Source organism: Daphnia carinata, chromosome 5, assembly GCF_022539665.2.
Source record: "Daphnia carinata strain CSIRO-1 chromosome 5, CSIRO_AGI_Dcar_HiC_V3, whole genome shotgun sequence".
In the NCBI taxonomy this organism is placed as follows: domain Eukaryota; kingdom Metazoa; phylum Arthropoda; class Branchiopoda; order Diplostraca; family Daphniidae; genus Daphnia; species Daphnia carinata.
The window spans coordinates 442835-456072 of NC_081335.1; the positions used below are offsets into that span (position 1 = coordinate 442835).

The 13238-nt window shown below is 44.5% G+C and overlaps 3 protein-coding genes across 4 annotated transcripts; 1 reads left to right on the forward strand and 2 right to left on the reverse strand.

The window, feature by feature from the left end:
* The first annotated feature begins 19 nt into the window (after nucleotides 1-19).
* On the forward strand, nucleotides 20-1065 carry LOC130696946 (ATP synthase subunit C lysine N-methyltransferase-like). Its single transcript, XM_057520087.2, has 5 exons — nucleotides 20-290; nucleotides 357-476; nucleotides 546-668; nucleotides 730-792; nucleotides 856-1065. Exons 1-5 carry the CDS (start codon nucleotides 84-86, stop codon nucleotides 994-996), a joined length of 654 nt encoding a protein of 217 aa, XP_057376070.1. The 5' UTR covers nucleotides 20-83; the 3' UTR covers nucleotides 997-1065.
* LOC130696932 (ferrochelatase, mitochondrial-like) lies at nucleotides 1010-3110 on the reverse strand. The gene is made up of 8 exons (XM_057520068.2): nucleotides 2966-3110; nucleotides 2482-2751; nucleotides 2296-2398; nucleotides 2017-2237; nucleotides 1785-1950; nucleotides 1554-1710; nucleotides 1359-1474; nucleotides 1010-1283 (listed from the first exon to the last, which is right to left on the reverse strand). Exons 2-8 carry the CDS (start codon nucleotides 2742-2744, stop codon nucleotides 1089-1091), a joined length of 1221 nt encoding a protein of 406 aa, XP_057376051.1. The 5' UTR covers nucleotides 2745-2751; nucleotides 2966-3110; the 3' UTR covers nucleotides 1010-1088.
* Nucleotides 3111-3918: 808 nt separating this feature from the next.
* LOC130696914 (protogenin-like) lies at nucleotides 3919-12615 on the reverse strand. Of its 2 annotated transcripts, none has more exons than XM_057520050.2 (6): nucleotides 12143-12615; nucleotides 10859-11109; nucleotides 10635-10770; nucleotides 8842-9112; nucleotides 8304-8772; nucleotides 3919-8236 (listed from the first exon to the last, which is right to left on the reverse strand). In XM_057520050.2, exons 1-6 carry the CDS (start codon nucleotides 12231-12233, stop codon nucleotides 5396-5398), a joined length of 4059 nt encoding a protein of 1352 aa, XP_057376033.1. In that variant the 5' UTR covers nucleotides 12234-12615; the 3' UTR covers nucleotides 3919-5395. The 2 variants fall into 2 exon arrangements, with proteins under 2 accessions (XP_057376033.1, XP_057376032.1); XM_057520049.2 differs by having other exon boundaries at nucleotides 10859-11115; nucleotides 12143-12614.
* Nucleotides 12616-13238: the final 623 nt, after the last annotated feature.

Sequence of the window (13238 nt, forward strand, 5' to 3'; positions counted from 1 at the left end):
AGCTCACTGTTCGGCAACGCTGTTTAGACCAAGTAACCAAACGTGCTAGCGTGATATTTTGATGTAAAAAAAAAACACAAATAATGGCTATGGAAAACAAAAACACGCAAAATCTAGATTGCGGATGTGATCCTTACCTTCTTTCCTTGATAGAAACTCCCCAGGAACAGCAACCAGTAGCAAAAAAATCAAATAGATCTACAGGTCTTTTACTGGCGTCCATTACCGGAGGAGCCGCTATTGCGCTAAGTGTTGTTTGTTTCCCTTTCGTTGCGCCTGCCTTAAGACGAGTATTTTTTTTCTGCCAATTTTCATTACAATTTTTGTAATAATGTTTGCATTCTATGGCTTCCCAGGTGGTGCTTCCATACGTTCCAGCAAGTACACAGCAAGTTGAGAATGTCATGAAAGCCCTCTCCAAAAACAGTACTGGAGGGAAGAAATTGATTGATCTTGGCAGCGGAGATGGGCGAATAGTAAAATTGCTTGAAGCCTAAAGTCCCAAGCTGCAAACATTAATGCAATCCTTCATTGGCTTTTGTAAGGTTTTGGCTGCTGGTCAAAGAGGCTTTCAAAGTCATGGAGTTGAATTGAATACCGTCCTTGTTTTGTATTCCAAATTAGCTGCCTGGAGGCAAAGAATTAAAAATGCAACTTTCAGCAGACAGGTAAATAGCACTCCTGGGGGGAAAAAATGATTGCTTACTAAATCGCCAGTTCATCATCCAGGACTTATTCAAAGTGGACTACACTAAATACAACAACATTGTCATTTTTGGTGTAGAAGAAATGGTAACTGTTTTTACATAGCTCAGAATGGCAAGTCAACTAAATATTTCTTTTGCTTGCTTTCAGATGCCAGAATTGGAAGCTCTTTTCGAAAAATCTTTGGCATCTTCCAGTCAAGTTATTGCCTGCCGTTTTCCTTTGCCAAATTGGAAACCGTCCCATGTGATTGGCGAAGGCATAGATACAGTATGGGTGTATGAAGTGTAGTAAATAGTCAGGCCCAAACAAAGTCTAGTGTATTTATAACAAACAAATAAAAACCCTCTATTCAATAGATTATTACTGGTAGACCACCAAAATTATTTGCACATGTTGGAGAACCAGTTTTTGCACTTGCCACAGGTTTCGTTGACACACATGGGACACCGGGAGAGTAACTGACCCGTTACACGCGGGCCATTGCGTAAGTGAGTTGAGACAAGATCAGCCAAAGCATCGATGAATATTGGATGATCATTAAGCGCCGGAAGTCTACGATAAGTTTCGACTCCAAGCTGCGATTGAAAGAGATTCAATTTCATACACGTTAATGATTGTGTTTTATTAAATTAAGCTTTGCCTTTTTTTACCTTTTTGGCTAAGTCTTCACCATATTCTATATCCAATTCATGAAGAGTTTCAATGTGATCGGATGTGAAAGCGATGGGGACTAGAAGAAAGTGCTTCTTACCATTTTTTATATAACCTGAAAAATCAAAACGTTCTCATTAAGAACACGAGACCTTGGAACTAAAACTAGTTTTGACGCTGTTATTATTTATTACTTTCAATGGTTTTATCTGTGGCGGGCTCCAGCCAAGGCAGTGGCCCGACCTTTGACTGCCACACTAATCTGTAGGGGTTGGCATGATGAAGTCTGCTCATTATTAGTTGGACAGTGGCTCCTACTTCTGCCGGATAGGGATCCCCTCGATTAACAGACTAGCGAGATAGGGAAAAAAGCAGCTGATAACACCAAAGGATGAGTTTCTGGGCAATAATTGAACATTACGAACCCTTAGCGGAAGGGAATGTGCGGAAAATAGGATGATAACTTCATCTCGAATTTTAGGGTCGATACTTTGTAGTTCTTTTTCGATGAGATCGACAAATGCATCGACTAGCCGGGGATGTGTCCCCCAGCGATCAATGACGCTCCAGTTCAATGTCGTTGTGATATTACTACAACGTTTAATTGTCTCCTATTAAAGAATTAACGACCAAACTTAAATTGAATTGATTACGTACCGTTCAGCGTAATATTTATAGATGGCATTCATACTGGAACCAGTTGTTGTACAGCTGTAGTGAGGATACTGAGTAAATGCTACTGCCCTTTCGAGGTTATCCTTCTCCATTTGCTCTAAAGTTATTTCTGTGAGAGGATTGGCGTATCGAAAGCCAACATAGGCCTTGTGAGGGGCCGATTCGGGAGAAATCTTGTCCAGAAGCGCACACATCATGTCACCCTTAATTTAAAGGTCATTTAATGCTTCCAAGTTTGTCAATCTTAGCAAAAGAAAACACTTGTTTACGAGTCCATTTTAAAATTGGCGAACCACCACCGATTTGCCCGTATTTTTCTTGAATATCTGGTGTCCGCCGCTTGGCGATGTAAGGCCCTAACTTACTGAAAACAGATAACAAATAAATCAAAACGGTTAGCCACAAATTGGATCAGTAGAATGTTGATTATGCCTGTGAGCGTAATACCTTTGTAAGGGCAACTGAATGATGTCACGGTCCAAGAATAGGTTTCTCAAAAAGTCCCCAACCTCAGACAAAGTGCTTGGGCCACCCATGTTCAACATTAAGATGCCTGTTTTTGCTGTTTTTGCCTGAGAATCTGTTGTGGCTGTCCTGGTATTGTGATTAATGTTCAACCGATGAGATGTCATCATCTTCACCATTCCATTACAAAGGAAATGCTTGGGGTTTGTGACTATCATTGTGCGGCCAAGTACTGCGGAAGCCATGGTTGCACTGCAGAATAAATTACTATTATAAAACATTTGCGGAGAAAATTGTTATCAAGTCAATTCTTGTGGCCATGATGTAAAAGCAAAAAAACCTGCACGAATTCAGGGCGTAATTGTCAAGTATTTGTAAACGACCGTGAAAATGTTACTTAAAAAGAGATTCTTTACGGATAGAAAACTGGAAGTCTATACGACAAATTCAAGTCATGTCATTGTACCTGATTTGATAATGGCGTGAGTGACAGAAACGTACAACTTTTCGAGATTCGTGGGGGAATACTTGCGTGCGTGCTCGATGCACGACCCAAATGAACTCGATCGTCTAAGAATTCCTCTTCCTCATGCCACACGATATCTCTTCATTATCAAATGTTGATGTTGGAAACAAGAGATGTTTACACTATTGAACTTTTCGCCATGTGTCGACGTTGCCAGTTTGCAAGAAATGAAAGACGTGCTTTTTAAACGCATTTGATGTACACGATGTATTACGTATTACAACTTTACGTGTAAACAAATGAAATTATTTTTTTCTTTATTTCTCCAACCTGAGCATGAAGACCGATAAACCGTACGTGTTGGCGTCTAATGCCGAATCAAAACAGGTAACTTTGACGAGGGGTTGAAGGTTAAAAAAAAAATTAATAATAATGAAGGATGCAGACACACGATAGAGAATAAGCCAACAACGAAATTATCAAATGTAAAGACGATCAATAAGATGCTAAACTCATACACACACACACACGAAAATTAGCGAGTTGCTGGCTCCACACGCATACAATATTTGCATCATTTCATGTATCCATTACATTCGGAAGAGGGATATATAATAATAATAATAATAATAGAAGAATTTTAATCAGTTGCCCGGTTGACGAAAAATAATCAGAGCAGCGTAGCGTATACACACAAAAACCATGATTTTTAGCAGCAGACGACAGTGTAGCGAAATAGAGAAAAAAAAAATGCATATGTTTATACAGAAGTTTGTGGATTCAGGTACTGATTGTGTTTTTCCTTCTTTTCTTTGAAACTGTTCGCATCTTTGAAAATCATAGATCCTAAAAAATATTAAACTTTCCCACCCACACATGTCCACGTGGGCAATGCGGATGGATTTCGGGAGGAGGAAGGGGGGGGGAAGAAATTGGTGGATTACTTGAGTGTGTTCCTCGTGTCGTTTTCACCTGAGTAAGAGTCGAAGGTGTACAGTACACGCAAAAAAAAAAAAAAAAAAAAAAAAAGAGCCCTTAGCAACCAGAAGGAACTTGTTTTGTTTGTTTTTTTCAGCAAAGGTAATTGTGTGTGTGTGTGGGGTCGGAATAATTACAAAGTTCTATTGAGCGAGTTTGTTTCGTGTTTTACAGAGAGGCCGGAGGTATTGTCAATAAATGGAGTTGTAGGAGGTTGCAAAAAAGGGATGAGGAAGGGCTGTGTGTAAAAATTAAACCAATTAAGGAGGAAAAAAAATCTTTTGAGCTTTTCTTTTTCTTCGTTTTTGAACGGGCAACGTCGGAATGGCGATCCCTGAACATCGTCATGAATAACTGGAGAACTAAAAAAAAAAAACGTCAGGGAGGTGTGTGTGTGTGTGTGTGTTTGTACAGAAAAAAGAAGTGAAAAATCAGTGGGGGTGGCTGTGGTGGGCGGAAAGACACAAAGATAATCGAGGTAGACAGAGCGGCGGTAGCAGAATAATATATAACAAATCTGACGGATTGGAACTGAATCAATGGGTAAAGAGAGAAACAAATCAACAACGAGGTAGATCTGTGTGTGTGTCTGTAGTGTGTGGGTTTGGGAGTAAGGGTGAAATTTTTTTTTTTTCGTTTTTTAATTTAGAAGAAAAAAATTTGTACCAGTCAGGGGGGGAAACAAATTGTTTCAATGTTTTCGGGGGAGCTGGTAGATTTTTTCTGTAAAGAAGATCATATTTACAATTGTCGTAAATTTATATATATATATATATAAATATATATATATATATATAAAGTAAATGGAGAATAGTAGGGTAGTAGAGTCCTGAGAAATGCTTTGAGCATTTTGAGCGCGGATTTTCTTTTCTTCGTGTGGTGGAGGTTCTGTTGGTGGATTGGACAACAACAAAATGTGTGACTCGCTACGATATAAAAACAAATAAAATGGGGGAATTAAAGGGACACAAAAGGATTTTCATTTTATGACAGACACATTAACCCGACGAACAATTTTTTTTTTCTTTTTTGTGGTAGTAAGAAAACAAAAAAAAAAAATTCATCACCGGGATGGGGGTAGAAAGAAAAAAAAAATATTTTTTTCCAAGGAGAAAAGCGTTTTGTTATAAATTACAAAAGAGGCGTTAAATGCTTAAATTTTCAAATACGTATTTGATATTTTTTTCAACTGGGGATAATGAAGAAGAAGATGCAAATAATAATTCTATTGACGCGTCTTGTCCACACGTTTTTTGTCCTTATTATCCATGGAAAAAAAGAAGAAGGAAGGGAAGAAGATGGCCGTCTTGGACAGGTATACCCGTACTGTTGTTCCTGGGAGGCTGAGAAGAGAGAGAAAAAAGTTGGAGAGAAAATGGTGGGAGGGCAAGGATACGGGCTGGAAAACAAAATGATTAAGGAAAGAGAATGAATATTTAAATGTTATTATATTCAGGTTGAAATGACCAGCTGTTGTTCTTGGTCTGCTGTCCCCTTTGGCGTCGTCGTCGTCGTTTGGCTCCGATTGTTGTTGCTATTGGAACTGAACGCAGCACTGGTGACCACTACTAATCCTGAGTCGTTCATCATCTGGTGGTGATCAGCGTGACACATACCCGTATCTTGTTGATCCTGCCGCAAGGATCGACTACTGTCATCACTAGTACAACTAATTGCTTCACTACTGCTCCGATGATGGCGCTGGCTGCTGCTCGTCGTTCGACTGTCCAAACTGTGCAACGAACTGTCACCGTCCTCCTCCTGACTGTGTAACGAACCCTGACCTTTAGCCCGACGGCTCGAATAGTCCAAACTCAAACACGTCGTCTCGGTCGCTTGCGACAAGATGGTCCCGTCGAATCCGGCCGGATGACCGACGCAAGACAGCGACAACAGCGGCAGTTCGCTGCGATCCTCGTCCTCCTCTTCGTCCTCGTTCTCTTCCTTCCGACTGACGGACGTCGTTGCAGGGGTCACTATCCTTCCGGCTATACTGGAACGAGATCCTGACGGATAACCTCCTTTCGTATCCAAATGAGAAGGCGCGTCTTCCAGCGGAATGGTGGCCAACATGGGCACGAACGTGTCCATTTCCAAGACGGTCGCGTCGGCCGATCGCTCGCGGCTGTTCCTCAACGAACCGTTGCGCCTCACAGCGTCCTTTTTGTGGCGTTGCTGCTGCAAACGGCCGTTGGCCAGTCCGTTGACGCTCACCGCGTCCGCCGATGGAATCTGTTGCACTTGCGAAGCGGCCAGTTGGGACGGATGGCGTTCCGTTGTCGGGGACATGCGTTTGATGCAACGCGCTCGCAATAACATGCTCACCGAACAGGCGATGGCCAATCCGATGCTGACGGCCAGGCCGATGAACGCGCCCAGGTATTGCTCGCTGAAACGGACGGCCGTGTCGTTCGATTTCTCGTCCGTCACAGAGCTGATGCTGCCCGTCCCTTCGGCGGGCAGGAAAGGGCACGCCAGGGCTGGCGTGAGGGGACCCCAACCGGCCGACGTGCGGGCCTGCATGCGCACGTGATACACCGTTCCAGGAACGAGCGCTCGAAGTTGACTCCTCAGCCAAACTCCGGGCTCTTCTTTCCTCGTCCAAGCGTCCATCGGCGCTTCCGGATCGGTTGAAATCAAAATGGCGTAGCCGAGGATGTTGCCCTTGACGGGGTAGGGAGCCTTCCAGAACAATTGGCCCGTCATTGTTGTTCCGGCACTCGAATCGATGGAAAAGGAAAGATCCAGCGGCGGACCTGGCACATCGGCCATCGTCCGGGCATCCGTGGCCGGACTGCTGTACGTGCTGGAACGTCCGTGACGGTCGTGCGAGCGGATGCTGATGCGGTACAGAGTGAACGCTGTCAAGTTGGTCAGCTGGAACTGGTTGGCGGTGGTGCGCACGAACTGGGTCAGCACGGGACCGTGAGTCGATTCCGCCGGAATGGCCACGTAGCGGACGGTGTAGTAAAGAACGTTGGCCGCGCTCTCCGGTGGCAGCACGTACCAAGACAATTGGATGGCGTCGCTGGACACGACTTTGGCCTCCATCCGGACGGGCATCGGTTCCGAATCCGTGTCTTCCTCTTCGTGCTCGGATCCAGCGTCCCACAACGTCCGGATGGTGGTGGTCACAGTCGACGGGCCATCCTCGTCACCGTCGTTATTGATCAATTGAAATTCGTAGATGGACCCAGGTTTGAGACCGGTGATCCATCGCGAACCGGAAGCCGTCGGGAGGACGACAACTGGGCTGGTTTCTCTGCTGCCTTGAATCCTATAAGTCAAGTGAATGTTTGGCCGGCGACCGGCGACGCCCACATTGTGCCACGTCACGAAAACGGACGTGGAATTGGCCGTCGCGAGTTCCATGACGGCCGACGGAAGTGACTGCGGCGAGGTTGGCCCACTTCCGGCATCGGCCATCACTCTGGGCATTTCGACAGTGTACCACTGCCCGGATCCGGCCCCATTCATGCTGCCGGGCAAAACACGGACGTCATACTTCCGGCCTGGATGTAATCCAGTGATGGTGTACTCGTGAATGTCTCCCTTGACGACTTCAATGTCAAACTCCTTGGCCCGATGACGTCGGTACTGGATCTTGTAAAACGAGACGGAAGATGAGGAGGCGGAAGAGCTGAACCGACGCCACGTGACTTTCAACGTATTGGGCGTCAGCGGCAGGAGCGTCACGTTGGGCGCCGTGGGCGAAGGTAAAGTCCTGGGCGTGGGACGAGGTAGAGACGACGACGACGACGACGACGGTAACGACGATTCCGCTTGATCTTTCGACTGGATCAACAAGGCCGGATTAAAAATGAGCTTGTCCGATGGATCCGACGCCGATTTGCGGACGTACGCACGCACGTAAAACGAATAATTGGCGTTGCGTTTGAGATTCTCGACCCGGTGGCTCGACGTCGTGGCCACCTCTTGCAGCTCCTCGTTGTTGGACGTCTGCTGGCCGGCCGACGCCAGAGGCATGTAGTGGACCGTGTAGGCTTTGACGTCGTCGACGGGCACGTTGCGCGGCGGGTCCCACGTCAACATGACCACCGTCGGAGTTAGCGCCACCGCTTTCAGGTTGGAAGGCGGTTCGGGCCGAGTGCCTTCCGAAACGTTGACGAGAAGACGGGCAGAAACGGACACGACGCCGGCTCGATTGCTGGCCTGACACTGGTAGATACCGGAATCGCCCGTCACCGTGTTCGATAAAACCAGTTCGGAAAATGCCCCGCCATTGCGTATCCGGTTTTTGATTCGGCCGCCAATCGGAACGATCCGCCCATCCTTTGAATTTAAAAAACGTGCGAAATAGAATTTTTTAATTAATGAATTTCAATTGCTGTTGAAATACCTTGAACCATCGGATTTCGGGTGACGGAATTCCGGTGACTTCGCATTCGAAACGGACCGTTTTGGCGGTGGGAAAGACTTGCGATTTGGGCAGCCGGACAAACTGCGGCACGGTGGCAACGTGGACAACTGTCGACTGGGTCATTGACGCGCTGGCAACGTTGCTGCCTGCCGTAATTGCCACGCAACTGTAATGGCCGGCCATATTCGGATGGATGTCCGTCAACGCTAAATAACCGGGCCCAGTTGCTGGTAATGACGTCGTCGAGTTGAGGGTCCATTTGACCGCCGTGTTTATGCCCGTCGCTAGGCATTCGATCGTCACGTTGCCTCCCTCGACGACCCACAAGTCACTCGCCGGAGGCGGCGAAATGAATTGCGCTAATCGATTTGGACCTTCCGATGAAACAACCAAGCGGCCAGCTTGACTCCTTCTCTCCTTGTCGGCCATTTCATTCCGAGCGACGCATCTACATCATTCATTTTTCGCTTTTAAAATTCGAATTTTTTTTTATTCGGAAATGAATAATTTGTTTTACCTGTAATTGCCGACGTTTTCTGATTGGACGTTGTAAATGTGAAGGACTTTGCCCGATTCGAGTTTCACGAATCGCGCATGAATGGAAGAGTCGGTTCCATTGTCGCCATCTTCCTGATTATCGGTCTGCGTGACAGTGACGACGGGCACGCCATCCTTTTCCCAGGTGATTTCCGCTTCCGGTACCGATTCAATTTCACAGGCAAATCTCACCGGATCGCCCATTTCTGCTGTTGCGTCATTTGGCCACGTCGTGAATTCCCTCGCCAAAACTATTTTTTTTTTAAATAAATAATTGCATTTTTAGTGTTATCTTACGTCATCTAGTTGTCTTGGCAAGTACTTTTAAAATGACGAACGCCATAAAAAAAAAAAGAAAATGCATTGGCTAAATAATTGAAACCCTCCCCTCTTAAATCGTAAAATGGAAATGTGTAGGTGCTCGCATTTTTTCCGCTTCGCATGTGTCACTGTCGATTAGAGACGAATACCACACACTCGCAAAGAGAGAGGGGGCGGCGTGTGTCAATGGCCGCCCTCAATGGAAAACGGAAGAAACTCGCAGAAAATTGAATGAATGAAATAATTGAATGCAACGATCCACATGCCATCTAGTGACTGATGACGACATCAAACCCATTTCCCCCCCCCCCCCCCTTCAGCCACCAATCCCCCCACCGGCCTTAAAAATGTCTGCCGGGGCAACACACAAAATGGCGTTTCGACGAAGAAGAAAAGCCGCAAAAATTGAAGATGAGACACAAGGGAGGTGGCTTCATTCATTGATTCATTTTCATTCATTCCGTCATTTTCTGATTTGCGCCAATTCTTGTCTTTCTTGTTCGACTTTTTTATGGGGGAAGGAATTGAATACCAGGTCAAGAGACAAGTTTTTCAACTTTTTTGTGTGTTGTTGGCATTCTTTTCACTCCAAATGAGAGCACACACACAAAAGGAAATGAACCGTTTCTTTTTTTCACCGCAATTGCTTGGAATTTTCTGTGTTTTCGGTGACACATGCACGAAAAAAACCGAATTATTTCAAACATTTTTTTTGTTTTTCAAGAGAAAATGAATCAATGAAAAAAAGAACTTCATTCAATTTCTCTCTGGTCTTTTTTTTTTTGTTGTTGTTTGGGCACAGCAACAGTTTTTTTTTTCTTTTTGCCCGCGTAATCAACATGAAACAGAGGGCACACCAAGTTGTTGGTGTCCGGTGTGGTCTCGAAGCGCCCCTCAAGAAAAACCTTGGAACTTTTGTGGGGGGGGGGGGGGACACACAAATGGGAAGCAGAAAACTCCGCCCACTTAAAAAATGCCCGTTGCCCTTGGGAAAGTTTGCTCTCTTTTTTTCTTCTCCATTTATTTTTTTTTTCGGTATTTTTGCATCATCAAAGTATGTGTGTGGTTCTTCTTTTTTACTCATTACAACATGTTTTTTTCTCTCTTGTTTTGTTTTATTTGGCTTCCAAGTGTGGGGGGGAGAGAGAATGACTCAGAGCGCCACTGGCGTCGTGACAATCGGACCAAGAAATGACCAGAAGACGAGTTTATCCATTTCCTACTCTTTTTTCCATTACTGTTTGTTTGTTTTGGCCTGTTCTTAACTAGAAGTGGGGGAAAAACGTCACAGATTTTATTGTGAAAAAGAAAGAAAAGGGGGAAATGTAGGGGAATAGGCAACGCATTGCAATCAAAGTACCAGATGCTACCGCCAGAGATCGCTGTGAGATTGCCCTCAAAAAATCGCATTTCTTTTTTTAAAATAAAAAACGATAACGGGAATTTCTTTACCTGCAACTCGTACGGAAACATTTCGCGAAACGAAAGCTCCTGCAGATGAAGAGCTGCTTGATGTTTGTCTTTGCTGCGCCAGGCAGTTATAAATCCCTTCATCCGAACTCGATCGACCAGATCGTTTATGCAACACCTAGTGGACAAGTATGCAAATGACATCATTTCGTTTTGTTCCTATTGATAACTAGTAGTAAAAAAACAAAAAACAAATGATAATTTACCTTGTCGAAATAAAGAGATCCATTGGCTAAAAGATGTCGTCTAGAATCAGGTAAAACGATGGGTATTCCATCCTGGAACCAATGAATGTCAAAGGCAATAGGTTCGTCTAAATGACTTGTGCCGTTGCGTTCGTCGACAGCAGGAAGAGGAGGTAGACGGACTAGACAATCGAGCCGGGCGCTCTGACCGCGCGCCACGACCACATCGTCCGGCTCGTGACTAAAACCCAACGTCGTTCCACCAGGGTCTGCTGTTGCTATTTTTTTTTTTTTTTTTTTTTTGTTGCACGAAAAAAAATAGAAAATTATTCGTGGTACAATGACGAATGGAAAGCAAAAATATATTGATTTGTTTTGTTTCATCTGGGAACAACAACAACAAATAAAAGTACCCCAAAAATATATATCTGACCGGGTAGAGCCTAAACAGGAGCGGCTGTTGTTATCCAAGGCCTACACACTTATTACCTCTCTCTCTCATTCCACTTTTCCTACTCTCCCCTCCTCTTTCCTACGACGCAGTACGACACAAATTCCTTTAGGCCTTGTCCTCCATGCGTACTACGCAGTTTTTTTTTTTTCTTTTCCCACACCACTACTTTTGCTCTCTTCCGGAAGTGATCATCATGACGTAAAGCAAAAAAAAAAAAAAAAACACCCGACCCCCCCTTTTTACTCACCCACCGACTCACGGCCGTTTCAATGAAAAATCTCTTCAAATCAAGGTCGAGTATTGAAAATTGTGTCGTCACACACACACGGCAGATTCCTTTGGGTAATAGGAGGCAGAACATTAGCCTTACTTGGTCATCGTCGTTTTTTTTTCGCTTAATTTAAAAAAAAAAAATGCGACCGACCGGTTTTGGCTGTTGCAACTTTGACTTCTTGTATCACTTCACACACACACACACTGGATGTCTCTCTCTTTCTCTCTTTTCTTCTTTTTTTTTTTCAATAAGATAAATCTTTTTTTTCTCTCTCTCTCTCTTGGAAAGAAGAAGAAGAAGAAGAAGAAGAAGAAGAAAAAAAATGAAAATTCCCCGTTTTTTTTTTTTTGCAGCAGTTGTAAGGCGCCTACTACACAGCGCACAGCCGGATGATGAAAGACAAGCTCCGCCCACTCCACGCTAAAAAGGTTTCTTTTTCCCTTCCCTTTCCCCTCTCTCTGAGAAAGGGAAAAAAAAGAAAATGGTGGGGATTTTTTTTTTTTCTGAGAAAAAGCGTTTGCCAATGGAATAAAATTTGAAAAAATAGTTGAGCACGAAAGAAAAAAAAGAGACGAACCGTCATAGAAATCGGCTGCATTGATGAGAGAGGCAATCATCCACCAACTCGCCAAGAGCAGGTGGAGGCTGATGAGACGCAACGGCGCCATATATCCTGAGATTCATGAGAGCGACCACACACACGACGACGACACACACTGCAGGCAGATGATATGACGACACAACATGGAAATAAGGATAACTGGAAATGTGTTTTTATTCTCTCTCCTTGAATTCGTTCTTTTTTTTTTGAGGGCGAAATGTGTTAGCACAGAGATCCAATGGATTGTGTCGTCACACACAGTTTTTAATCGCTTCTCGTCACTTTTCTTCCTTTTTAAATCACGAAAGCCAATGATGCACACACGCACTACAAGTATAACAAGAAGAGTTTAAGAATATGGTAGTTGTTGTAGCAATACACACACACATACACACACACACACACAAAACAGGGCGAGAGAGAGATTGCGATGTGAACAGTTGGACGCCTCACGGACAACTGACTCGAGTTGTCCTTGGTCTCTTTTGCAGATCCCCCTCTTATTCTCTTTCTCTCTCTTCCCCCTTCGTTTTCCTTCTCTCTTCTATCCTTTCTACTTTCGCCTTCGGGCTTTACTTTAATGGCTATGCGGACGCGATGCAGCGGTGGCGCTGCTATCAGTGCCACCCACCTAAAGCAAACTGCAAGCGCCACTAGCGGTTAAAATTGGAGGAAAATGGTGGTGGGAAGGCGGTGCGATGAGTGTGTTTGTTGTTGTTTGCCTTCCCTTTTTTCTTTTTATTTCTTTCTCGCCCAAAGGAAGCCATTAAATGCCACACCTCCCACTAGCCACCCACAACAAATGATTAGTCGATATAAGCAGACGACGCCATGTGAAATAGAGAATCTCGAATCGAAGCTCGAAAAGCTATTTTCCAAATGATTGAACTTATGTAACATTTGCTGGGATGTGTGGCTCGAACAACAACAAGAACAGTGGTGTTTATTTGTTCGGCCCCAGAAGCAGATATTTGAACCCAGAGTCCTCAATTTCACGTCAACACAAGACGAAAAGGCCGTGACGCAATCTAAGAATCTATGATACATGAGGAGGGTTGTCGTGTCCGTGGTC

What these genes read in the sequence shown, in the direction of transcription:
- LOC130696946 (XM_057520087.2), top strand. Translation starts at nt 84, where the DNA reads ATGGCTATGGAAAACAAAAACACGCAAAATCTAGATTGCGGATGTGAT. An exon ending in GCAGCGGAGATGGGCGAATA is followed by an intron (nt 477 to 545) that starts GTAAAATTGCTT and finishes GGCTTTTGTAAG; the next exon opens with GTTTTGGCTGCTGGTCAAAG. An exon ending in ATGCAACTTTCAGCAGACAG is followed by an intron (nt 669 to 729) that starts GTAAATAGCACT and finishes TTCATCATCCAG; the next exon opens with GACTTATTCAAAGTGGACTA.
- LOC130696932 (XM_057520068.2), bottom strand. Translation starts at nt 2,744, where the DNA reads ATGGCTTCCGCAGTACTTGGCCGCACAATGATAGTCACAAACCCCAAG. An exon ending in ATTCAGTTGCCCTTACAAAG is followed by an intron (nt 2,399 to 2,481) that starts GTATTACGCTCA and finishes ATCTGTTTTCAG; the next exon opens with TAAGTTAGGGCCTTACATCG. An exon ending in GTGAAGACTTAGCCAAAAAG is followed by an intron (nt 1,284 to 1,358) that starts GTAAAAAAAGGC and finishes TTTCAATCGCAG; the next exon opens with CTTGGAGTCGAAACTTATCG.
- LOC130696914 (XM_057520049.2), bottom strand. Translation starts at nt 12,233, where the DNA reads ATGGCGCCGTTGCGTCTCATCAGCCTCCACCTGCTCTTGGCGAGTTGG. An exon ending in TGTTTCCGTACGAGTTGCAG is followed by an intron (nt 9,113 to 10,634) that starts GTAAAGAAATTC and finishes AAAAAAAAATAG; the next exon opens with TTTTGGCGAGGGAATTCACG. An exon ending in GAAAACGTCGGCAATTACAG is followed by an intron (nt 8,773 to 8,841) that starts GTAAAACAAATT and finishes TGAATGATGTAG; the next exon opens with ATGCGTCGCTCGGAATGAAA.